This window comes from Xenopus tropicalis, chromosome 5, assembly GCF_000004195.4.
Source record: "Xenopus tropicalis strain Nigerian chromosome 5, UCB_Xtro_10.0, whole genome shotgun sequence".
Lineage (NCBI taxonomy): Eukaryota > Metazoa > Chordata > Amphibia > Anura > Pipidae > Xenopus > Xenopus tropicalis.
The window spans coordinates 150,402,620-150,430,195 of NC_030681.2; the positions used below are offsets into that span (position 1 = coordinate 150,402,620).

Below are 27,576 nucleotides of genomic sequence, written 5' to 3' on the forward strand. Positions count from 1 at the left end.
AAGCGCCTGACCTGGGCTACAGAGAAGCAGCACTGGACTGTTGCTCAGTGGTCCAAAGTATGTCATTCGGAAATCAAGGTGCCAGAGTCTGGAGGAAGACTGGGGAGAGGGAAATGCCAAAATGCCTGAAGTCCAGTGTCAAGTACCCACAGTCAGTGATGGTCTGGGGTGCCATGTCAGCTGCTGGTGTTGGGCCACTGTGTTTTATCAAGGGCAGGGTCAATGCAGCTAGCTATCAGGAGATTTTGGAGCACTTCATGCTTCCATCTGCTGAAAAGCTTTATGGAGATGAAGATTTCATTTTTCAGCACGACCTGGCACCTGCTCACAGTGCCAAAACCACTGGTAAATGGTTTACTGACCATGGTATTACTGTGCTCAATTGGCCTGCCAACTCTCCTGACCTGAACCCCATAGAGAATCTGTGGGATATTGTGAAGAGAAAGTTGAGAGACACAAGAGCCAACACTCTGGATGAGCTTAAGGCCGCTATTGAAGCATCCTGGGCCTCCATAACACCTGAGCAGTGCCACAGGCTGATTGCCTCCATGCCACGCCACATTGAAGCAGTCATTTCTGCAAAAGGATTCCCGACCAAGTATTGAGTGCATAACTGAACATAATTATTTGAAGGTTGACTTTTTTTGTATTAAAAACACTTTTCTTTTATTGGTCGGATGAAATATGCTAATTTTTTGAGATAGGAATTTTGGGTTTTCATGAGCTGTATGCCACAATCATCAATATTAAAACAAGAAAAGGCTTGAACTACTTCAGTTGTGTGTAATGAATCTAAAATATATGAAAGTCTAATGTTTATCAGTACATTACAGAAAATAATGAACTTTATCACAATATGCTAATTTTTTGAAAAGGACCTGTATAAAGTTATTCTTGCTGCAAACTGTGTGCTGTGTTTTTCCTAGTGGAAATCCCCTTGAGGTGTGCTCTTCACTGTCCACTAGGGGGAGGCACGGCGCTAAAATCCCAGTTCCCAGTATCTTTCACTATTCGCAAAGGGGACCCAAATTTCCTGTTAAGTATACAGCCCTAAATAAGCGAGTATGTGCCAAGAAAAGGTTACAGATTTCTGGACTGGCGCTCCGGGCATGGCAGAAACAAGATATAATAGTTCCCATGTAACAGATACTTAGTAACAGGTTTTATTTGAGATCTTTAAAAAGGTACAAACTGCTGCATTCTGAAAATGTCTGAAATGCCAAGTTAAAACTGTAAAAATGACAATATTGCACAAACCTTTGTGACGGCACGAGCTGCAAAGACAATACACCCACAATGTCCAAATGAAAAATCAATCATCCCGCTACTAAAACACTTTGATAAAAGACAATATTTATCCTTCTTTGGGCAGAAGTAAAATGCATAAAAAGACAAAAGCAGCGATACTACTAGTGTAGTAAAGCCCAGATATCCCCTGTGGCTCTCAGCAGTGTAAAATACCCATTAAAACCTACACACAGAGCCAATTCCCTGGGGTGTAACTGCCACACATAACTGCAACATTTAAGAACTATATAAAAAAGGAAATATATACAAGCGATAGGGCCATACACACAATGTATGTAGAAATACTTGTTCCTAAAAGGCAGAACATTAAAACCAATAAGGGGACACCTTGGTGCCTTAAGGCAAATCTGAAAAGTCAACTTTGTAAAATCTTCAGCGATAATGGATTTCCAGGCCAAGTCACGCCAGCCAATAGTCTTTTGCCTCCATTTCGGAGGGAGAGGTGGGTGGGGCTTGTTCACTAGATTAGGAAGACGATGTTATCGGACACCATGATGTGGTTGGCTTCTTCCATAAGCTCCAAAGCCGCCTTCACCTCGGCCTGGGAGAAGGGAGAGTCATTCCTCTTGTTGATGGCCTCCATCAGGGCCTCCATGGCAATGGACTGAGCGTGGGCAGATTTGAAGGCCCCCAGCAGAGCAGACTTAAATGCTTTCAACCTGGATAGAAACAAAAACTTCCATTAAAAACAGCATCTTCCACTATTCAACTGAAACTTCCCACTCATGATCAAGGGGCAACACACCCTCCCCCAAGGGGGCAACACACCCTCCCCCAAGGGGGCAACACACCCTCCCCCAAGGGGGCAACACACCCTCCCCCAAGGGGGCAACACAACCTCCCCCTATACCAAGGGGCAATACACCCTCCCTAATACAACAGATCAGGGCTTGGTCACCGTACCTTCCACCTGTACAAATGAAATACCCATAATGCATTAACCCATGCATAAACTGAAGTATTTATTTCCCTGCTTTTTAGTTCAGAGGAACTGTGCAGCAACAAAAGCAGCAATAATCAAATTTTGCATTCCCAGCTGAACATCCAGTAATATGAACTTCTAACTTATCGATAGAAGGGAGGCAGCAGGGAACAGATGTTTATACAGAGCTCATTGGGTCTCTCCAAAATGTCCTGATTACAGAAGGGCAAATGCATTATAAAAAAAAAAAAAAGAAACCTGATGCCCATACAATAGGGAAGAAAAAGACCAATTGAACAAAGCCCCTTAAAGCTGAACGGTTACCTACAAGATCGCCTAAATGAGAACGGACAGACTTACCTCTCACCGGACAACCCAGGTTTTGCAGAGGAATCCGTTTCCATCTCCTCTTGCCCATTCACGGGTGTTTTTGGCGTATGCACTAAGGTGAAAAGTAAAATAAAGGATTTCACAACTTTCAAAAGTAGGCTCTCAACCTTAGAAATATGAATTTAATAATCACATGTGGCTGTATAATAGAAAGCATTTCTAATTAGGAAAGCTACACAGGGTTTGGTATATACCAGCTGGCATTGCTTGCATTTGCACCAACAGCCGATACAGTAATGCACACTGCGCAGCTCTGCTAGAGCAACATAACCACAAACCCCACAGATTTAATTTTTAGTTAAAAATCATTGCTTTAAACAAAATAAGTATCAGATGTCGGGAAGAGGAAATGCAGTCAGCAATAACTGGTAAAAAAAAAAAAAAAATGTATTAAAAAAAATTAGAAGTCACTTTCAGCCTTGTGCTTTTATATGGTCATGGAACTCCTCAGTGACTTATAATATCCCTATATGTTACAATAGGGGGCACTTTATTCACTATATATTATAAGGAACTCCTCAGTGACTTATAATATCCCTATATGTTACAATAGGGGGCACTTTATTCACTATATATTATAAGGAACTCCTCTGTGACTTATAATATCCCTATATGTTACAATAGGGGGTACTTTATTCACTATATATTATAAGGAACTCCTCAGTGACTTATAATATCCCTATATGTTACAATAGGGGGTACTTTATTCACTATATATTATAAGGAACTCCTCGGGGGCTTATAATATCCCTATATGTTACAATAGGGGGTACTTTATTCACTATATATTATAAGGAACTCCTCGGGGGCTTATAATATCCCTATATGTTACAATAGGGGGTACTTTATTCACTATATATTATAAGGAACTCCTCTGTGACTTATAATATCCCTATATGTTACAATAGGGGGTACTTTATTCACTATATATTATAAGGAACTCCTCGGGGGCTTATAATATCCCTATATGTTACAATAGGGGGTACTTTATTCACTATATATTATAAGGAACTCCTCTGTGACTTATAATATCCCTATATGTTACAATAGGGGGTACTTTATTCACTATATATTATAAGGAACTCCTCAGTGACTTATAATATCCCTATATGTTACAATAGGGGGTACTTTATTCACTATATATTATAAGGAACTCCTCGGGGGCTTATAATATCCCTATATGTTACAATAGGGGGTACTTTATTCACTATATATTATAAGGAACTCCTCGGGGGCTTATAATATCCCTATATGTTACAATAGGGGGTACTTTATTCACTATATATTATAAGGAACTCCTCTGTGACTTATAATATCCCTATATGTTACAATAGGGGGTACTTTATTCACTATATATTATAAGGAACTCCTCGGGGGCTTATAATATCCCTATATGTTACAATAGGGGGTACTTTATTCACTATATATTATAAGGAACTCCTCTGTGACTTATAATATCCCTATATGTTACAATAGGGGGTACTTTATTCACTATATATTATAAGGAACTCCTCAGTGACTTATAATATCCCTATATGTTACAATAGGGGGTACTTTATTCACTATATATTATAAGGAACTCCTCGGGGGCTTATAATATCCCTATATGTTACAATAGGGGGTACTTTATTCCCTATATATTATAAGGAACTCCTCTGTGACTTATAATATCCCTATATGTTACAATAGGGGGTACTTTATTCACTATATATTATAAGGAACTCCTCAGGGGCTTATAATATCCCTATATGTTACAATAGGGGGCACTTTATTCACTATATATTATAAGGAACTCCTCTGTGACTTATAATATCCCTATATGTTACAATAGGGGGTACTTTATTCACTATATATTATAAGGAACTCCTCGGGGGCTTATAATATCCCTATATGTTACAATAGGGGGTACTTTATTCACTATATATTATAAGGAACTCCTCTGTGACTTATAATATCCCTATATGTTACAATAGGGGGTACTTTATTCACTATATATTATAAGGAACTCCTCAGGGGCTTATAATATCCCTATATGTTACAATAGGGGGCACTTTATTCACTATATATTATAAGGAACTCCTTGGGGACTTATAATATCCCTATATGTTACAATAGGGGGTACTTTATTCCCTATATATTATAAGGAACCCCTCGGGGGCTTATAATATCCCTATATGTTACAATAGGGGGCACTTTATTCACTATATATTATAAGGAACTCCTCGGGGGCTTATAATATCCCTATATGTTACAATAGGGGGTACTTTATTCCCTATATATTATAAGGAACCCCTCGGGGGCTTATAATATCCCTATATGTTACAATAGGGGGCACTTTATTCACTATATATTATAAGGAACTCCTCGGGGGCTTATAATATCCCTATATGTTACAATAGGGGGTACTTTATTCACTATATATTATAAGGAACTCCTCGGGGGCTTATAATATCCCTATATGTTACAATAGGGGGTACTTTATTCACTATATATTATAAGGAACTCCTCGGGGACTTATAATATCCCTATGTTACAATAGGGGGCACTTTATTCACTATATATTATAAGGAACTCCTCGGGGGCTTATAATATCCCTATATGTTACAATAGGGGGCACTTTATTCACTATTTATTATAAGGAACCCCTCGGGGGCTTATAATATCCCTATATGTTACAATAGGGGGCACTTTATTCACTATATATTATAAGGAACTCCTCTGGGACTTATAATATCCCTATATGTTACAATAGGGGGGGGACTTTATTCACTATATAAATACATACACCAGGCCGCTTTCAAGGTGAGGGGGGGGTGGAAGGGGCCTGGTGAAATTTTCTTTGGAATGGGGGCAGGTTTACGTAACTTATGCAAATACTTATGTAACTTTTATACCAAGCAATGACGGGCAGAGCAGGGGCAGGAAGGAGTGTAGGATTTAAATTAGGGCAAACTCAACTGACCCCCAATGAACGGACCATGGGTGTACTAATTGAACAAAACACTTTTATAGGGTAACATCAACTGTTTATATTGCACACAAAAGGAGTGTGGCCAAAATGTTGGTACTGCATTAGTATTGTGTGTTTTTCCATAGCTGTGCCCCCATAATAAAATTTGGACCAGTTATCTGAACAGAACTGCATTAGACTGCCATTCTAAAGACACATTTGAGCCCGCTGCAAAATGCTGAAACCTCCCATTTCCTTGTATAGGAAGCCTGATTTTCAAGTTACTGAATAAAGTAAAGGGGACATAGTACCAGTTCACAGGCTAAAGGAGGAAATGCCCTGAGGTGCCATAAGCCACACAGACTAGGGCTACTGACTGCCTAATCTGGCAGCTACCTACTCTCATTTCCTACAGGAGCTGCCAGGGGAACATCCTCCGAATGTTGAACTAGAACCCCCATCATCAACAACCTTCCCACAGGTGTAGGTCACTGTTAAATTTAACTTTAGAAAGGCGGGCAAGTTAATATGCAGCTCAAACATTGCTCGGGGGAGTGGCTGGTATAACCAAACATGGAGTAACAGAAGTGTATGGCAGAAAAGCTCCAGAAAGAAGACATACCAAGCAGTGATGGGAATACAGTATGCAGGACAATACTGGGGGTACAGCACTTAGAGATGAAGGCAGGGTAGGCTTACCAACAGGGGTTTCATCTTCTGTATCACTAAACTCATAGGGATCATGTGACTCCCCTTCTTGTGCACGACGCTTCTTCCTACAAATGAAGTTAATACAGATTAGTGAACCAAGTCCCATAAAGAGAGTTACAGATTAAGTATAAACTGCATCTAGTGCATCCAGTTATAAAAATATAGCCATATAAACCGACCTTCTCTTCTTGGCTTCCCCATCAGGCTGCGTCTGCTGCTCCCCCTCTGTGTCAGAGTCCTCATCCCGTCTCCTCCGCTTTTTCTCTTTTTCCAGTACCTACAAATCAGACCCCCAAAAGTGTTGGTTACAAAAGCATTACAGCTGTTTCTAAATTAATCTTTCCCCCCTTTCTTCAATCTTTCTACATGTCGGCTGTCAGGGTCCGTTACAATGGACAGTCAGCTCTAACACGTAGCTGATCTCTGCTCCCTTGGCTGATGAAAGCCTGCATGTAGTCAGATAGTGAAGAGAAAGCTAATGGAGTATATTTACAAAGATTTTATTTCCACAAGATAAACCTTTATTGTTTTCATTACATTTCCCCTTGTATTGATTTTACTTTGAACTGTAATTCCCTGCCCTGACCACTAGGTGTCACCAATAAACCATTTATACTCTGCATCATGATTTAAGTATAAGAAACCCTGCATTAGATGACAGCTAAGAATATATTATTTCCTGGTACTTATATTTATATAACACCAAGATTTCTGCAAGGTTTTACAGAGAATCTAGTCTCCATTAGTGGAGCTTACAATCTAAGATCATTTACCTGCCAGAGCCAAAGTCAGGGCTACATGGCAGACATACTACCCACTGAGCCACCGTGCTGCCCCCCAAGTGCAGAATAAAACAAAAGCAGGTGGATACGCCAGACAGGATTTTAGCGTTTATGTGTGATTACCTTCTTGAAGTACGCATACTGTACAAGCTCTATGGCAGCCTCAGCGTCCTGTAGTTGCACAGTCTTACTCATTCGCACTTTCGCATGTGCTGTGGACAGACGGATGAGGGTCTCCAATGTACGTGCAGTAACAGGGGAGGTCTGGGAGAAGAGTAAAAAAAATATATATATATTATATATAGGCAAAAAGAGTACCGCACACGTAGGGACTTTATGAAAAAACAAAAAAGGTTTATTGAGATATAGATATATATATATATATATATATATATAGATAGATATAGATATATATATATATAGATATAGATATATATATAGATATAGATATATAGATATAGATATATAGATATATAGATATAGATAGATATAGATAAAAAACTAAAATGCCTTAATTTTGCTATGTAGAGAACCATAAAAACTGCTGTATAGTTTCAATGGTGTATGTAGTCAGAACCAGCAGTGCACAGTTGAGCAAGGGACTGACCGATAACATGCACAAATAATTAAAATGTACATTAGAGAATTTTATTTAGGTTTCATTATGCAATAAGTTAATCTATGGGCTTACATGTGGTGTTTTGCTGGAATACTTACCCTTGCGACGTCTGTGCTCAGCTGATCTTGGTTCCGCAGGCGTGAATACTCCTCCGCAATAAAGCTGGCAGCCTCTTGCGTCAGCACCGGTTTGAATATTTTGGCGACGTGGACGTATTTTCGCATGAATTCGACGCTAAGGATCTTCTCCCTTCGAACGTAAAAGACAAATCATTTTAAAACTTTTAGTATGTAATAGAATGGCCAATTCTAAGCATCTTTTTAATTGGTCTTCATTGTTTATTTGTTTTGGTTTATGAGTTATAGGCCATCTTGCAACTCAGCAGTTTTCAATGGGGGTCACTGACCCCCAGCATAAAAAAAAAACAAAAAAAACACAATTGTTCTGTGATGCTCCAGTTTTATTGTTACTCTTTGTAACTTTCTTTTCAGGCCTCTCCTATTCATTCATCAGTTTCTTATCCAAACTACTCCCTGGTTGCTAAGGTAACTTGGACCCTAGCAACCAAAAAAAACTGCTGAAACTACAGAATGGAGATCTCCTACACAAACAAAAATAAAGACCAATTGCATATTGCAAACAGCAATGCTGCAAAGTGCTGGCCATGGGTATTATGCCCAGGAATACAACTTGGTCAATAAGTGACCTTGGTCACAATAAGAAAACACTTACTTTCTCTTCTTAACCCCATGGAGAAGACTATCGTGCTTCTCATACACTTGCAGTTCCTGCTGTTCCTCGCTGGTAACATTGGGATCGTTGGTGGCAAGAATATCCACTGCGCTGCCCAGGGGCATAGCTGAAACACATTGCAAATGTAACATTAACCTCACTCCAAGAATGAAAACATAATAAATCACATTGCTGCTCAATTAAGAGTCCTCCATTGGACCCAAAATGCCAGAGAAGCTTGAAGGACAGAACTGATGCTGCACAATAGTTTAAAGGGGACAAATGGCATAACTGGAAATCCCCCTAATCTTGTAGGCAGTAATAGTGGATGGGTGCTGGTTTCACGCTGGGCTAAAAACTAGTGATGCACCGAACCCAGTTTTTTGGGTTTAGCCGAACCCCTGAACCCCTCCCAATGTATTCAGCCAAATACAGATACGGGGTAAAAATTGTCGTACGCAGCAAGATTTTTCCCCCCTAACATTTAACCATCCCCAATGCTAATTAGGATTCAGAATCGGCCGAAACCAAAGCTTGCCCAAAAAGGTTGAATCCTGGCTGAATACCTAACCGAATCCTGGATTCAGTGCATCCCTACTAAAAAACCATCACTATTGTTAAAAATGGCCCCTTTATTGGAGTTCCCCATAGATCTGCTACAGTCCTGTCCATGTGGCAAATGAGGGTGGGCCGGCCGGATAGCCATGGGTTGGGGCCAACCTTTGCATAACATTTTCGGGTCACGCGCTTCTGCTTGCTCTCCCAGCCCGTGGCCTTACAACTGCTGGCTTCTCTGTTCCGGCTCTTATTTATGAGTTTATAAAAAAAAAAAAAGGGGGGGGACTAGCCGGGACCCACACATCACTAGTGGGCATGTTCTAACAGTCCCTGCCAAAAGCACAATAAGGGGGGCAGCCAATCACAGCCCTGCAGTCACACAAGCAAAGACAGGCATCAGTTCCCCTTTAGGCCTAGCTTCTGATTGGTTCCAATGCTACAGAGTAGTGTCCCAAGTGCTGCCGCCCCCCCATGCACACCCTGGGAGGTGGAATTGAAACAGATGGGCAAGACTAGTAAGGTTTCAGATATATTAGACAAATCAGCACATTCCTTCTATATTTAAAGTATTGCCATATTCTTGTTATCCCCATTAAGGCACAGATAAAGCAAAGCCAAACTTACCATCACCGTCCTGCTCTCCGGCAGCTCTATATCGGTGCATTCGCAGAACATGGTCGGATATCTCCCTGTCCTGTTCCGGGTCCATCTGATCCAGCATAATGAAGAGCAGATCAAAACGAGACAAGAGAGAGTCCTGCAGGCCAATGTTGTCCATTGGAGTTTTATACTGGTCATACTGTTCAGGTGATGAAAATACAGTCAGTAAATAAAGTCAGTCAAGTTCAAACAATAACATAGTAACAATACATATTATAATGTGTGTGTTGAAGGTGAACTCAAGAAAGGTACAATTACCCCTACGCTTACGGCCATATTTTGTGCAAGCACAGTAGCAATATATTAAGCTAAGAGAGCAGTACAATAGTGAAGTTGAAGGACTAGAAGACTCACCCTTCCATAGACAGGGTTAGCGGCAGCCAGCACACTGCAGCGGGCATTTAGCCGGGCATGAATGCCAGCTTTGGCAATGGTCACGCGACCCTGTTCCATGACTTCATGGATTGCTGTACGGTCCATGTCAGACATTTTATCAAACTCATCAATGCACACAACTCCCCTGTCTGCCAACACCATGGCTCCAGCCTCCAGTCTTCTTTCACCTGTTACAGAGAAAAACAAACAATGTCTTAAGGGAAACCTATACCCCCAACAGATAATATAAACTAAGTGGCCTATTAAAGAATCTCCCCAAACTGGAATATATATCAGTAAATATTGCCCTTTCCCCGAGCCGCCATTTAGTAATGGGCTGTGTGCTCCCTCAGAGATCAGCTGACAGGAAGTGATGCAGCGCTAACTGTAACAGGAAGTAGTGTGGGAGCAAATGGCAGAACTCTGCCCATTCATTGGCTTATGGGGCCTAGCATGTATGTGTGCCTTGGCTTGTTTGTGTGCACTGTGAATCCTATCACGGGGGGCAGCAGTTTTCTATTTAGGATTACCCAATGGCAAATTTAGTATATGTTTCAGGTAAGTAGAGATTGCAGTAGGAATCAAATGAATGTTCCAATTACACCAATGGCCCCATGGTCCCATTCCTAGCTATGGTATCATGCAGGTTGAGTTAAGACTCTATGCTCCATACAGAGCCAACACTGACACACACACACAGCTAGAAGTGTTTAACAAGTCAAAATCCATGGCAACATAACTCGGTACTCACCAGTCTCCTGGTCAGTGGTGACTGCAGCAGTTAAACCCACTCCTGATGAACCTCTACCAGTGGTGGGGATAGCACGGGGGGCAGTGCAGAGAACATATCTTAGAAGCTGGGACTTTGCAACGGAGGGATCCCCTTTAAGGAAAAAAGGAAATTCTGATTGGGATATGCCAATAGCTTAATGTTAAATAAAACATGGTCAGAATGAACATGAAATCAAAAAGTGCCAATCTTGAAATTCTGGCTGTTATTCTACACCATTATAGAGTCATTTTGATTATTAGCTGGACCCCCAACCCCCTAAGTAATTATATGGCCCACTTAAAGATATACGTGTAATGTGTGGGCCGGCACAATACGGTCAGGACCTTGGCAAACCATTAGCAGGTGGGTTTGGGTTCAACCCGCGACTTTACACTGCCGGCTTGCACTTCCGGATTTATAGGCACGTCAAGGGTTGGGCACAGATCTCTAAATAGAGGGGAGAAGCCGGGTCGGGCAGGGTTGAGTTTTTCTCGACCCGCACATCACTAGTGTAAAGCATTTATTACCTATTAACAGGACGTTAATATCTCCTCTGATGCGGGTTCCATTGTCCAGCACTTTCTCCACACCTCCAAGGAGCATACAGAGTATTGCCTTCTTGATGTATAAGTGCCCATGTATACTGGGAGCCAGCGATCGAGACAGCTGCTCAAATATATCCTGAAATGGAACAAATAGCTTCATCTCCAACCGGACATAACATTTCAAAAGCAAGCAGCAAGCTGGCCACCCAGTTCAGCAGTATGCAATGGGTGAGCTTTACAATTCAATAATGGCAGATGTTTGGAACAGTACACATAGGTCATCCCTTTGCCCTTACCTTGCTATGGCTTTTGCTGAATTTCTTAATCTTGGCCAAATCGTCAGCTGAAAAGACTGGAGTCACCTCTTTACTCATTTGGATTACATTGCAGGCAATCAGTATGGTCCTGAAAAAGTACAGAAAGTTACCAATATATTAAAAAAAAAATCTCCAATAGGTCCTTCAGGTTAACTTTTAACATGTTACAAGATGGCTTATTCTTAGCAACCTTTTCTAGCTTTCTAATGGGAGTCACTGACCCCGACAGCCAATAAAAATATTGCTTTTTGAGGCTACAACTTTATCACTTACTTTTTATTACTTATGTTTCTATTTATGTCCTCCTCTATTCATATCCCTGTCTCTATTTCAAACTACCAGGTTGCTAGGTTAAATTGGGCCCTATCAACCAGATAGCTGCTGAGATTCCAAACTGGAGAGCTACAGAAAAAAATCAGGCCCCTGCTACTGCTTGTATGGCCCTAATATACTACTACATAAAGCACTATACTTCTACATACACATATAAGGCAATTAAAACAAAATGCTTACCTGAACGAGGCAGACGTGTAGCCATTTTGTTTGGACGGCAAACAGCGGTATGTGCCGATAACCTGGACACGGTCTCCCGGTTTAACTTTGTCAACCAGATCATCATCTAAAATGATGTCTACAGACCGGGGCAACTGACCGGCCGGTGCTTTTTCTGGCATCTCCTGGATGGTAATTGTTTGGTGGTCTTTGTAAATAGAAAGGCCATACTCTGTCTCGAGGGGGTTATTCTCTTCGTCCTGCAAGGCACAAAGCCAGCACCAAATTACATATTAAACCAAATTCAGCTTTCAGATACTTCGACCAAAGATACTAAACAAACCACTAAGGCCCAGTAATTATTACCTTTGTAGGATAAACAGCACTGGAGGGAAATGCCTCTAAGCTGGTCAGGTCTGTATATTTCCTCTCTATGGTCTTCTTCGTGGCTGGGCAATAATGGACACTTCGAACTACTTTCGGCCGGACCAAAGAACCTATAAAATCAGGAAAATGATGCTATTACACGATGAGTAGTATTAAAGGAAAGGTAAAAACTCAGTAAGCTTTATCAGAAAGGTCTATGTAAATACAGCCATAAGCACTTACAGTAATGCTGCACTGAGTCCTCTATCAAAAGAAACAGGATTTGTCTCCTTGTTTGTAAACATGATGTTCCAGTGTCTCTCTCAGAAACATCCTTAATTCCCGTGGCCAGAGTCTGCACAGCTCTCCCCTCCCACGAGAATGCTAAAAACTCCCTCCCTTAGGAATGTGTGATCTCACCTATAACAGCGAGACTGCAGGCAGGAAGCTACATAAAATGGCAGCTGCTACCTTGAGCAAACAGAGAAAGCTTCTAAAGCCGTTTACTCAGGTATGGTAATGGCTTCTGCAGAATACATATAGTGTTCTTGATGGCACTAATGTGGCAAATTTATTGGCAGTAAAATGACTTTCCTTCTGCTTTAAAACCCTGAATTAGCAGTTGCCCCTCTAGCCATCAGAACAAGGTATTGGATAGTTTTTACCATCTTTGATTTTGCCAGGAATTCCTTTTGCCGGTCCATTGCTTGCAAAGTATACTACTATTCGGACTGTGTGAATAAAACTACAAATTTCAATGGAATCAAATCCTGAGATGGAGTGGAATGGAACCCAGCGTCCCAGGTTAGCGATTGAAGGCTCTGGGTGCCTAACAAATTGGGACCAAAGTGAATTTGGGTTTTGTTGCCCTTTAACCCGCTTTATACACCTCTGAAGTGCCCTAAACTGTGCCATAGTCAGTGTGCCCTGCTCCATTCACCTGAGAGAAACGCAAAGTACGCAACCAGAATGCCACAGACTTGGCCAGCTTAGCGGAAATAATATCCCATACTCACACTTTGTTACTATGCCTTCTACACAGACAATGCAACTCAAACAGCGGGAAGTCAGGGTGCGAGGAGTCACGTGTTTGTTGCCAAAGCTCCCCTCCAGGCCAATGTAGAACTCTTCGTACTGCTTGGCGTAAGTGCCATCAATAGAGGCAACAAAGTCCTTTAGAGCTCGCTGGAATGCAATGAGACCCTCGAAGGCGTTGTTCATGAGCCTGGGTTGTTAAAAAGGTTTGAAAATTTTGTTGAATGTAAAATAATGTCAACATAAAAGATAATGAATAGACAAGAGCTTACTATCTAGCGCAGGGATCCCAACCAGTGGCTCAGGGGCAACATGTTGCTCCCCAACCCCTTGGGTGTTGCTCTCAGTGCCCCCAAACCAGGGAGTTATTTTTGAATTCCTGACTTGGGGGCAAGTTTTGGTTGAATAAAAACAAGATTTCCTACCAAATAAAGCCCCTGTAAGCTGATAGGGTGCATAGAGGCACCTAATAGCCAATCACAGCCCTTATTTGGCTCCTCCATTAACTTTTATGGTGCTTGTGTTGCTCCCCAAATCTTTTTACATTTATCTGTGGCTCCCGAGTGAGAAAGGCTGGGGATCCCTGCTCTAGTGGGACAAAGTTTAGGGATAGCTACTGATGATACTTACATGTTTGCTCTCTTCTCATTTTTCTTCCGGAGATCATTAACGTTGACAATCAAGCGGTACTGGTTCTCACTGATCATGTCCCGCACTTTGCTTTGGTAAATACCTTGGTCTTCCTAATAAGAAACAGAACACACAGGGTTACAGTTAGGCAGAGACATTACAGTTCAGCAACACAGGCTTAATTTCATATGTGCCTTAAGGTCCCCATACACGGGCCGATTCTAGCTGCCGATATTACATAGTAAGTTGGGTTGAAAAAAGACATACGTCCATCAAGTTCAACCATAATGCCTATATATAACCTGCCTAGCTGCCAGTTGATCCAGAGGAAGGCAAAAAACCCCATCTGAAGCCTCTCTAATTTGCCGCAGAGGGGAAAAAAATCCTTCCTGACTCCAAGATGGCAATCAGACCAGTCCCTGGATCATTGATCCCTTAGACAGATTCGCCAGCTAATCAGCCTGTGTATGGGCACTACCGACAGGCCTGCCCGGCCGATATCTGGCCTGAAATCGGCCAGATCTTGATCGGGCAGGTTAGAAAATCTAGTCGGATCGGGGACCACATCGGCTCGTTGATGTGGTCCCCAGACCGACTTTTGCTATGCTCGTCGTTATAATTTGATCGTTTGGCCCCAGGGCCAAATTATCCTGGATTCTCCTGATATCGCCCCCCAGTAGGTGGGGGGTATCGGGAGAAGATATCGGCCCATGTATGGGGACCTTTAGGCTTCCAAACAAGTGAATCTTCCCCTGTATCTATCAAACAATCAAAGCCTCATCCTGTAGTCACTGGCTGAGCTAGCTGCATATTCAAACTGAAACCTTGAACTACAACTCCCAGCATCCCCCACTAACCCACTTGGACATCAACAGCCCAGAGGCCAGGGAGGCACTGGCAGGTTTGCCTTGTTGCAAGCAGACAGCCCCCCCCCCCCCCTATATATTTTTTATAGGACAAAATTAATGGCTGTTTGTGCCTCAAATAAAATACTTCATGTACAATACTACTACTGCTAGTATGACTACAACTCCCAGCATACTTTGAGCCTTGACAATACAGCACTCAATGCAGGGAATTGCAGTTAAACAACATCTGGGAAGTGGAAGAGAAGAAACAGGGCCGTATAATCCCGTAATTGACTCTCCATTCTTCTAGGCCTGTGACTAAAAGAAACCTGAACAGGTTGTACAAGGGATTCTGGGAATTGTAGTTCCTCAACAGCCAGCCGGTTCAAGGGGCTACAGCTATAACAAAATCGGGCTCACCTCATCATCAAGGAAATCAAGGTATTCCCTCTGCGCCTCCCGCATCTCCTGATCTTCCAGCTCGGTAACGGCAGGAGCGGCCATAGCGCTGACACGAAGCTCTAAGCGGGGAGAAAGAAAAACGTGACAGAGACGGGACACGGACAATGTATGGCTGCCACAGACTCCCTATCCGCACCGGGCTGACTGGCGCGAAAATTCTTCAAGCTCCTCCTACTTTCCCGCCAAACTCTAACTAAGACGCCGACTTCAGAGCGTTTTGATTCGGTGAGTAGTTTGGCGGCAAAAGACTACTGGCCAATGGGATTGAGTCATTGTCCCGGGTGGGCGGGATATAAAAGTGTAGAAAGCGGATCTGGTAGTGGAGAGGGCGTGGAAAAAGAACACAAAGGGGAGGGGCGAGTGAGAAGGGCGGGAATGGGAGTGTCTGAGGGATTATAGTCACTTGTCCGGCCCAGAGCGTGTGCTTTCGCCATTATGTAAGAGGGCAACGGTATGAGAGGAGTTTAGTGGTGATTCCTGTGTTTTGAATGCTGTCCTCCTCAAGTGATTTACTCCACCAGGGTTGCCAGGTTGGCGGGCTTTCTGCCAAATTGGACTACTAATTTAAAGCCCAGGGGGGTTTCCAAAGTACAAACCCGCCAAGGTACAAATTTGGGTTCGTTTTTGGAGCCTTGGCGGGTTTGTAGTTTAGAAACTAGCCAAAGTTTTATTCCTCTGACATGTCTATCCCAGTGCATGCTGGGTAATGTAGTTTGTCTCTTACATTTAGCCTACAGCTAAGCTTAAGATAAAACTACAATACCCAGAATGTAATTTTAGACAGAAGCTCCCTTTCTATTCCTCTTTGCTGAACCTGAAGCAGCAGATCTACAGTAACCTGCAGGGACTGGGCACAGAGGGCAGGGAAGCATCATCCATCTCAGTAACTGGAGAGGGGGCGCAGGGCATGGGTAGTGATTATACACTGTAAACAAAAGCTATATTTTCCCATCTATACTTTTATTTTTTTAGACATTTTCGTTCATTGCACATATTGGGCTATTTTTGGGCTACTTTCAAAGTGGCTTTTGGCTAGTTTTGGGCTATTTTAGAACTGACTTTGGCTGGTTTGGAAAAATAAATCTGGCAACCCTAGCCCCACCCCACCCAAAGAGTTACAAAGCTGCCAACCATTGTGCTGCCAATTGGCACAGTATCTAATGCAAAGTACAATATTTGTACAATGGTATAACTATAGGGGAAGCAGACCCTGCTATCTCAGGGGGTCCGGAATGCTGGGGTTCACTCCCTCTATAGCTGTTGTAGTCCCCACTGCATACTGTACACAGTAACAGGCAGGTACGGGGTGACGGCTAGGAACCTCTATGCACTGGGCCTCTCCGAAGATTTTTGTGGGGGAGGGAGGATTCCGGCAGATTTAATTCCCTTCCATTGCTAGTATACAATGGTGTGGGCCCAATTTCTATGGAGGCAATCAAGGAGGGTATTCCCAATGTAGGAAGCAGCAAGGCCAAGAAATGGCGGTAGTAGTGGGAGGGGCAACCAGGTGGTTGCTTTGAGGGGCGGAGGAGTCACCCAGGAACGTATGGACAGTTTTACCCCAAGCAGAGCCTTCTGCAGGCCGGCAGTCCACATGGAGCAACCAAATAGCCAATTACAGCCCTTATTTGGCATCCCCAAAGAACTTACTTTTGGGTTGGGAGCCACATAAGGTTGGGGACTGGGATTTAGATTGAGGTACACTGAGCGGTGCTGTGGGTGTGATCCAGGCTTAGGGTTGCTTGGCCTTCCTATATATTTGCCATGTTAGTAACGTTGGCATGAAGCACCATTTTCAACAGTTAGGCCTGTAAAATACAGACCAGGTGGCAACCATAACAGGCCTGGGCAAGATGTGCCAGAATGGAGGCCAAATTGGTGTCTTTTCCAGTAATTTGTGAATGTGATTCTAAAACATCGAGAGTGGGCCCATGTGTATGTTGGAGGTAGGTGTTGTGGAACTATATCTCTCAGGTAAGTCAGTAACAATGAGCACCAGTGGTCCTTAACATTAACCTTTTTATTAACAAGTACATAATTGGTTCACTTGGAGATAGAACAGATTAGGCAGTACAGCTATTGGCATATGTTATTAGTTTATTTTTTAGTTTACAGCCCCTTTAATTTCTCTAATTCCTCTCATTTGTATGAACTTTTTGTACCTCTCTCCTGATGATCCTGTTGGAGTTACTAGATCACTGCAAGCAAAACTCACAGCAACCATAGTGTGTAGTACTGATATATAACCAGCAGAGGTCCTGCAAGATTAATAAAAAGATCCCAAAAAGTTACAATAAACAAAAGTATTTGGAGTATGGAGTATTTTAAAAAGCTTTAAATGATAAGTATATTAGCAGTCACTGAGGGGTTCTGTGCCCATATAAAGGCACAAGGCTGCAGGATGAGTTATACAGGGAACTCTGAGTATCACTCATGTATTATAAGGGATAATGTACCCCCTACTGTAAATGATAAGGATATTAGCAGTCACTGAGGGGTTCTGTGCCCATATAAAGGCACAAGGCTGCAGGCTGAGTTATACAGGGAACTCTGAGTATCACTCATGTATTATAAGGGATAGTGTACACCCTACTGTAAATGATAAGGATATTAGCAGTCACTGAGGGGTTCTGTGCCCATATAAAGGCACAAGGCTGCAGGATGAGTTATACAGGGAACTCTGAGTATCACTCATGTATTATAAGGGATAATGTACCCCCTACTGTAAATGATAAGGATATTAGCAGTCACTGAGGGGTTCTGTGCCCATATAAAGGCACAAGGCTGCAGGCTGAGTTATACAGGGAACTCTGAGTATCACTCATGTATTATAAGGGATAATACCAGTTCCATATAAATGCATTGCTAGTAGTGCTGTGTGTAACAGGGGGTAGGCCTGTGCATAAATACTTGGTAACAGTTGGGCTGCTCCATGTATAATTAATGGCTGCCCGTGTAACCGGAGAAATGATGTGGCGCTTGGCTCAGACTAGTCCCCAGCTGGATCAGAGCAAAGTGACCCAGTTGGGAAGGTCTCAGTGTTTCTTATCAGGAGCTAATTAAGCTTTTCATTCAGGCTTCTTGCTGCCCCTGTGCCAAGTTATTTAGCCGACTCCTCTTACTATGAAATGAAACGTGACCCGCGGCGCATCTGTGCCAGGCTCTGAACCCTCTGCCTGCAGTACCTTGTGTGCTTGGTTTCAGTTACTGCTTTTATTTGTGTGCAGATTTAATAAATATAATAACTTTATTCTTCTAATTCACAGAATTTACTGCTCACTGATTAGTTGGAAATATGGTTTCTGTAAATGCAGTGATATTTTATCACCAGCTAATTCTGCAGTTACAACCCACAGGGTCTAAACCCATCCAAGTAATAAAGAACATACAGGATCGGCTGTCTGAACAGTGTTTGTCCGACCCTGAAATTTCCTTAGCAGGGGGTAGGGCTCAGTCCATAAGCAGGGATAGTGATGTTGGTAAGTACTGCACCCTACTTATTTTTATTTAACTTGCTTGTTCTGATGAAACTCAATAATTGGCATGTCTTATATGCAATTCAAAGGAGAAATAAACCCTGATATAATGGTCCAGGCCTTTACATTTGTCCACAGCAGCTCCCCCCATCTTGGATCTTGTTTTGTGTGTCGGTGGCACACACATGCTCAGTGGGCTCTGGGCTGCTGGGGAGAAGCTAAGCTTATGGGTTGTGTGAAATCATTAGAAATTATTAATCAATTTTGATGCAGACTGCACTGATTTCTATGCTGATGTGTAAAGTGAATCTAAATTTATTACTAATCAGCCTTGTATCTGGACTTTTAAAAATTTCTATGTGTTTTTGCTTCTCCATTTATCAGTTTAGCCCCAGGACACAAGCAAAAAATGTAGCGCTGCTACAGTAGTACCCCAGGCCTGTGCAGTTTTGAGCAAAAGTCTCAGGTAAGCAATTAGTAACTCTATGTAAGCACTCACCCCCCCCCCCCCCCCACCCAGTGATTATACCTTTCCTTCTCCTTTAAGATCCAGTTACAGCACATCATGGTCATAAGGTTGTAAAACTAAAGGCTTATTTACAATGGGTATATTGCCCTCCTTAGGGCCCACATCACTTGTGCCCGTACCCAGCAGAACAATGGGAAGGGAGCAAGATAGCAGCTCCCAGTAGGTATCAGAATAGCACTCAATAGTAACAAATCCAAGTCCGGCTTGGGACTCCTCCAGTTACATGGGAGTAGGAGAAACAATAGGTTAGCTGAAAGCAGTTCTAATGTGTAGCGCTGGCTCCTTCTGAAAGCTCAGACTCAGGCACACTTTACTGCTGCGCTGCAAGTTGGAGTGATATCCCCCCCCCAGCAGCCGATCAGCAGAACAATGGGAAGGGAGCAAGATAGCAGCTCCCAGTAGGTATCAGAATAGCACTCAATAGTAAGAAATCCAAGTCCGGCTTGGGACTCCTCCAGTTACATGGGAGTAGGAGAAACAATAGGTTAGCTGAAACAGTTCTAATGTGTAGCACTGGCTGAAAGCTCAGACTCAGGCACAATTTACTGCTGCGCTGCAAGTTGGAGTGATACCCCCCCCCTCACCCCCAGCAGCCGATCAGCAGAACAATGGGAAGGGAGCAAGATAGCAGCTCCCAGTAGGTATCAGAATAGCACTCAATAGTAAGAAATCCAAGTCCGGCTTGGGACTCCTCCAGTTACATGGGAGTAGGAGAAACAATAGGTTAGCTGAAAGCAGTTCTAATGTGTAGCGCTGGCTGAAAGCTCAGACTCAGGCACAAGGCACTGAGATGGCGCTTACACACCAATATTACAGCTACAAATACATTTGTTGGTTCAAGAATAAAAGTTTAAATGGCAGAGGGAATTATTTTCTGTGTAACAGTGTCATTTAGAAATAAAAATGTGATCATGGTGGTTTCACAAAGACCCATAAGAATGAACTGCCATGATGATGTCACATGACCTTCCCGTAGCAGTTACTCCCATGCACAGGAGCCATGCAGAGGAAACAAGCAGAGCCTTAGAATAAGGAGCAGACACAGGGGCCCTAATTTGATTTCCTGCTGAGGCATTTGAAGGAACGCGGTGACGCCTCAATACAAACATCTTATGGAAAGAGAAAGCCTGTGGGAGGCTGCCGTGTTTATTCTACTCTCATCACAACTGCACATAAAGCCAAACAGACACAAACAAAACGAACCCTTTGGGGATCAATGAGATCAGACTTTAGCTGTGCATCCCCCAAGGTCAGGCACACAATGCAAGTTCATAAAGCTGTGGCCTTAGAGTTTCAGTGAACTACAACTCCCAGCACCCTCTGGAGGTACAGTATCAATGTATATGCATGGGCAAACCTAAACACTACCCCCTACAGTCTTATGGCGTTGCTTGAAGGGATAACGTCATGATTGTTATGGGGTACTTTTTATTTCTACACTTTTTACATAGCAAATAATTCCCTCTGCCATTTAACATTTTATTCTTGAACCAACAAATGTATTTGTAGCTGTAATATTGGTGTGTAGGCGCCATCTCAGTGCATTGTGCCTGAGTCTGAGCTTTCAGCCAGCACTACACATTAGAACTGCTTTCAGATAACCTATGGTTTCTCCTACTCCCATGTAACTGGAGGAGTCCCAAGCCGGACTTGGATTTCTTACTATTGAGTGCTATTCTGATACCTACTGGGAGCTGCTATCTTGCTCCCTTCCCATTGTTCTGCTGATCGGCTGCTGGGGGTGAGGGGATATCACTCCAACTTGCAGCGCAGCAGTAAAGTGTGAGTGAAGTTTATCAGAGCACAGGTCACATGGCTGTGGCACCCTGGGAAATGAAGAATATGGCTAGCCCCATGGGAAAAACAGATTACAATGCAGGATTCTGCTAGATAAGCATTAACTGAAAAAAAAACATGTTTTCCCATGACAGTGTTACTTTTAGATCTTGGTAAAATGGCAGCCCCTATGTTAGGTGAGAGAAGAAAGATATTTTATTTGTGGTAAATATAGTTGGAGAGCTAAGGACATACTTACTGGTTATATGGGAATATACTGGGAATATTGATACAAATGGAAAAGCAACTTCCCCTTTAATTAAGCCTCTTCTGGATTTTTATATTTTCTGTGCTGTATGAGCTTAGTTAGGAGCCGGGCTGTGTGAGTTGCAGGCTGACAATGCAATCCCTGTACAGGCCTTAGGAAATTCTTTGGTACTGAGCCAAACTGGATCCCACTGCTAAGAAAAGCTCCTTCTAACTCCCCCAGAGAACAAGGAAAAATATAATAAATGCAGGAAGGGGATCGCAAGGGGCTAAAGGTGAAGCAGCGTTGCAATGCAGTGAATTGTAGTTCAGCGACAAATCAAACACTTCCCCCATCCTTGCCGGTAGGGACACGCCGGGCCCCTGGAGCAGCGCCAAGCTCTAGGAGAATGAATGGAGTGTGGGAAGCGGAGCAGAGGCCCCGCTAAAACATAATACCCCTCGGCTTTCTCTGCCGGCCCCAACAAAGGCACTGTGGGAATAAGCGCCTTAATAATGCTCTGTCAATGGACCTTTTGTGGGGTATTTAATCAACCCCAACCTGTTTTATCCTCTGGAATTAATTCTCCTACACTGATCTTACTGTATGTAAATAACTAAAATATGCCAGGGAAGCTTGTATCCAGGTTAGGGCGTAGTCCCTCAAGCTATAGTTTTATAGCAATCAAAATTGTAAATGAAAACAAACACAGGATAGATTTGTACATGATTCACTTCATATTTACAAACATGTCTGCACGGCCCTACACAGCTGGCAGAGGCCTACATGGAATTATGGGGTGGGTGGCCCGATCCAACCCGGGAAACCATGAGTTAAGAGCACTAGAAAGTCCAGAACAGCTGCCCGATGTATCCTGCTTTCTAGGGTTCTTGCTCAACTGTGATCCGGTAGCCAAATAGTTGGATATGGACAATATGGGAAATCAGAAGAGAACATTTGGGAACATTTGGGACTGCAGCCCTTGTTATTTCCACAGTCTTTTGAAGCAGTGTCCATCTGCTAATGGAATACACTGGGGAGCCATTTTTGACCAAAATGTCAGGATTTGTGGCCAATTTCTTTTTATGCTTTCAAGTCACATTCTCCATGTTGTGTTGGTGTACAGTTACTACAGGGGTGGGCCAAGCCGACCGGGCGCCCTAGGCCACTCTCCCACCCCCCCAGAGCGGCAAATGCGCGCCAAAGCACAAGTGAGGGGGGGAGAGGTGCAGGGGGGGTGGGTGTGATCCAAATGGTCATTGCCTCCACCGCTAATGACAAGCAGCGGGGGCAATGACAGAGGAGGAGGACTAGGAGTAGGCAGGAGAGGCTTCTGCCTGGCACCCCCCAATCGTTGCACCCTAGGCAGCTGCCTCTTCTGCCTACTCCTAGTTCCGGGCCCTGAGTTACTATTACTGTCATTATACTCAATTCGATATTGCCCACCTCAAGGCCAACTTGCGATTGGCTGGATGGTTCCTGTAAGGAACAAGCAGGGGAAAGCAGAACACTTGTAGGCAAGGCTGAATCTGCAAGCAGAAAGCTCTAATGAAACAAGACAAATGCAAAGATCTCATTCACTTATCGAGTCCAATATGGCTGCAACATAGTCCATTACTGTAGAGTGTATTGGTCATTGCCCCTCGCGTTTGGTGCATAATGGGACATTTTACTGGGTAAGGTCCCATGCTGTGGCCATGCCCAGACCCAGTTGTAGCCTACACACTGATTTATGGCAGTCCTATAAAATCAGGGACAGTAGAAAACCATACCTCTGCTCAGCCCGCAGTCCCAGGTTCTTATTGAAAAGTCCTTCATTTCTCCTCTATGGAACACCAAAAATGATACAATGTTTCTCAAACTTAATTAGACAAGTAGCTTTTGTCAGAAATGTGTTCAAACTTTACATAACCTGCCAAATTCTGTGGTAATTTGGGGGTCACATAAATGGGCATGGCCAAACAATATTCCCAATGCTACATGCAGGATTTCTTTTTATCACTCTTTGCATCTTTCAAATGTTGGGAGGTATGGAAAACCAGTGGGCCTCCTAGCATCCCAACATCCACAGCATTCTGGATATCAGGTTGCCAGATAAGGGGTGCAATACCTATAAAACGGTTTATCTACACGGAAGTGCTATATAGGTTCCAGATATTTGGTAGGGAAGGGAACAAGGTCCTGCTTGTCTTTCCTATCAGCCCAAAGGCACAGTATAATTCCCAGGAAGCAATATCTTAATGTGAAGGCTAGTTCTGCTTTGGGCTTGTTGCCTGTGATGGATTATGCTGTAGTGCTGGCAAGCCGTAGCAGGCCTGTCCGTACGATTGAATCCAGATAATAAAATAACAGTTTTATAAGTTGCAGAATGCATTTTATTTATAGCACAAAACAGAAATATATTTAATATTCCTCTATTTCATATGCCTTGTCTCCGGCTCTTTATTCTGTAGGGAAATCCATATCGTATCATCATGTCAAAGAAAAAAAGAGAAGTTCAAAGTCTCACCAGAATCAAGCGATTTCCATAGAAACCTATTGGATGCGTCGGCACAATGCGGGGAAATTATATGTACATAGTAAACAGAAGGCAGGAGAAACCCCCATCATGGATCTCACTGCATGTGCAAAGCCAGCCGATGCCCAAACAGACAGAGGTCTGCATGGTCCTGAGTGTAATGTGACCCTAAGAGCTTACAGTCTGTCTTTCCAACAGATAAGCAGTGCTTGGGCAGTTTCACAGAGAATGTAAAGGTCCCCATACACTGGCAGGCCCGTCGGAAGTGCCCATACACGGGCCGATTAGCTGCCGAATTATCGGCAGCTACTATCGGCCCGTGTATGGGGACCTTTATATGGCACCTGGATTGTAAGCTCCACTGGGGCACTTGTGAATAAGGTATAATTCCTGTAAAGAAATTATACCTCATTTCTGTGCCGAAATGCAAATAGCGTTTTGGGGGCGAAATCTTGACACATTTTGTCATAGGCAAGAACTGTTTTTGAGGGTGAAGACACACTGAGCTACTTAGTAGCAGCTAATTGTCACAGCTACTAAATACCAGAAAATCCCCTGCCATACTGGGAATTGCCTCTGCTAAAACACACGTAACAAGTAGCTGCTACTAGTAGCTCTGTGTGTCTTCACCCTAAGGGCAGTGGTACATGGGGAGATTAGTCGCCCTGCAACAAATCTTCGTTGTCACGGGCGACTAATCTCCCCGCAATGCCATCCCACCGGCTAGAATGTAAATCGCCAGTGGGATGGCATACATGTTGCAGCGATGTCCCACAGTCACCCGAAGTTTCGGGTCATCGCAGCGACACGTATGCCATCCCACCAGCGATTTACATTCTAGCCAGTGGAAAACCAGTGCCATTAGCTTTATAATTTAATAATCAGCCCTGTAGCATCAGCTTATATGACAGGCCAGCCTCATTTTCTGCTTGATTATTTGTGACGACCCCTAAGCTCAGCTTCCCAACAGCTGCCCAGAGCCCACTGAGCATGTGCAGTGTCACTGACACTTCTAATAGAATCCAAGATGGGGAGTTACAGTGACAACTTTGAAGGCCTGGATCATTACTGCTATAAGATGTTGAACCTTTAGGCTGGTGCAGTAAGTTTAGTAAGTTCTTCTCTGTTTGTTACATAGTTGGGATCAAGTACAGTTACTGTTTTATTATTACAGAGAAAAGGGAATCATTTAACCATTAAATAAACCCAATAGGGCTGTTCTGCCCCCAATAAGGGGTAATTATATCTTAGTTGGGATCAAGTACAGGTACTGTTTTATTATTACAGAGAAAAGGGAATCATTTAACCATTAAATAAACCCAATAGGGCTGTTCTGCCCCAATAAGGGGTAATTATATCTTAGTTGGGATCAAGTACAGGTACTGTTTTATTATTACAGAGAAAAGGGAATCATTTAACCATTAAATAAACCCAATAGGGCTGTTCTGCCCCCAATAAGGGGTAATTATATCTTAGTTGGGATCAAGTACAGGTACTGTTTTATTATTACAGAGAAAAGGGAATCATTTAACCATGAAATAAACCCAATAGGGCTGTTCTGCCCCCAATAAGGGGTAATTATATCTTAGTTGGGATCAAGTACAGGTACTGTTTTATTATTACAGAGAAAAGGGAATCATTTAACCATGAAATAAACCCAATAGGGCTGTTCTGCCCCCAATAAGGGGTAATTATATCTTAGTTGGGATCAAGTACAGGTACTGTTTTATTATTACAGAGAAAAGGGAATCATTTAACCATGAAATAAACCCAATAGGGCTGTTCTGCCCCCAATAAGGGGTAATTATATCTTAGTTGGGATCAAGTACAGGTACTGTTTTATTATTACAGAGAAAAGGGAATCATTTAACCATTAAATAAACCCAATAGGGCTGTTCTGCCCCAATAAGGGTAATTATATCTTAGTTGGGATCAAGTACAGGTACTGTTTTATTATTACAGAGAAAAGGGAATCATTTAACCATGAAATAAACCCAATAGGACTGTTCTGCCCCCAATAAGGGGTAATTATATCTTAGTTGGGATCAAGTACAGGTACTGTTTTATTTTTACAGAGAAAAGGGAATCATTTAACCATGAAATAAACCCAATAGGGCTGTTCTGCCCCCAATAAGGGGTAATTATATCTTAGTTGGGATCAAGTACAGGTACTGTTTTATTATTACAGAGAAAAGGGAATCATTTAACCATGAAATAAACCCAATAGGGCTGTTCTGCCCCCAATAAGGGGTAATTATATCTTAGTTGGGATCAAGTACAGGTACTGTTTTATTATTACAGAGAAAAAGGAAATAATTTTTACTCTATGGGAGATGACTTCTAAATAATGTTTCTGGATAATGGATCCCGTAGCTGTATTTTCATTTACAGAAAAATAAAGGGAATGGGCAAAACAATCCTATACAGTGCAGTTTGTGTATGACCCTTGCCTCCAGAAAGGAAGCTAATTATGGCATCCTGATTAAGAACATTTCCTCCCATTCTTCCTATCTCTGTTTTCTGTCTTCGCTTTGGTATTAAGTATTATAGTTAGCAGGCTAGCCTACAGGCAAAGGAGGATTGGACTAACTAGTAATGGTACCAGGGAACCTACTGGCATGCCAAACCTAGAGGGACAATTCCTATGATTTTTGTCTTATTTATTTGTTGTATTTGTTGTGACTGTTTGTTTTATATGTTAACTATATTAACCATGTTTTGTATCTTGTACATATTTATATACATTGCAGCACATACTTTGCATTTGAGAACCCAGTTTGTCAAGAAAGCCCAGTTTCTGCTGAAGACCCAGATCTTCAGAGAGCCCAGTTATGTCCCTATTTCCGCACAGTTTTATTTAAAGGAACAGTAACACCAAAACATTATAATGTTTTAAAGTAGTAAAAATATAATGTACTGTTGCCCTGTGCTGGTAAAAGTTGTGTGTTTGTGTCAGAAACCCTACTATAGTTTGTATAATCAAAGCTGCTGTGTAGCCCCGGGGGCAGCCATTCAAGCTGGAAAAAAGGCACAGGTTACATAGCAGATAACAGATAAGCTCTGTAGCATACAATGGGAATCTACTCAGCTTATCTGTTATCTGCTATGTAACCTGTGCCTTTTCCAGCTTGAATGGCTGCCCCCATGGCTACACAGCAGCTTATTTATATACACTATAGTTTATAACATTTTTTAGTGCTACTGTTCCTTTAATATGGTTACAAACCTATGAGGGAAGGCCCATACGTTTTGCTGTGGGGCCCACACGAGGATGGTGCTTCAGGATGCAGAACGTTGCTCCCTTCCTGCTCTGCTCAGAGCTCTGCAGAATGTGGTTTATTAACCCTTTCGCAGATGCCATGCTTAACCAATACTGGCCATAAGCATATGGCTGCAGCGCTTATTTATTGCCTCCCTTATTTTATGTAGTGGTTATTAAAAAAGGACATGGAAGATTAAAAGCAGAAATGTTTTGGCTCTGCTAGAAGGCCATGCAGGCCATTTATACTGGGGCTCGGCTCTGAAGTGCCCAATATGAACTCCTTTGCGGGAGTAA

General features: G+C 42.7%; 2 protein-coding genes across 2 annotated transcripts in view; one reads left to right on the top strand and one right to left on the bottom strand.

The window, feature by feature from the left end:
• Positions 1-1,147: 1,147 nt before the first annotated feature.
• Positions 1,148-15,576, bottom strand: LOC734092 (minichromosome maintenance complex component 3). The gene is given in 17 exon segments (NM_001045766.1): positions 1,148-1,967; positions 2,591-2,672; positions 6,270-6,346; positions 6,461-6,558; positions 7,187-7,327; positions 7,781-7,931; positions 8,415-8,541; positions 9,597-9,771; positions 9,987-10,195; positions 10,759-10,890; positions 11,307-11,460; positions 11,621-11,729; positions 12,155-12,393; positions 12,500-12,630; positions 13,516-13,724; positions 14,165-14,277; positions 15,433-15,576. Coding segments are annotated over 17 exon segments (2,430 nt in total). The 5' UTR covers positions 15,517-15,576; the 3' UTR covers positions 1,148-1,768.
• A 288-nt stretch (positions 15,577-15,864) lies between these two features.
• paqr8 (progestin and adipoQ receptor family member VIII) overlaps positions 15,865-27,576 on the top strand; it is a 42,444-nt gene continuing 30,732 nt past the window's right edge. Inside the window, exons 1-3 of the mRNA XM_031901793.1 lie at positions 15,865-15,925; positions 18,831-18,953; positions 19,335-19,416. The gene's annotated coding sequence lies outside the window, so the exon portion shown is untranslated. The remainder of the gene's footprint in view (positions 15,926-18,830; positions 18,954-19,334; positions 19,417-27,576) is intronic.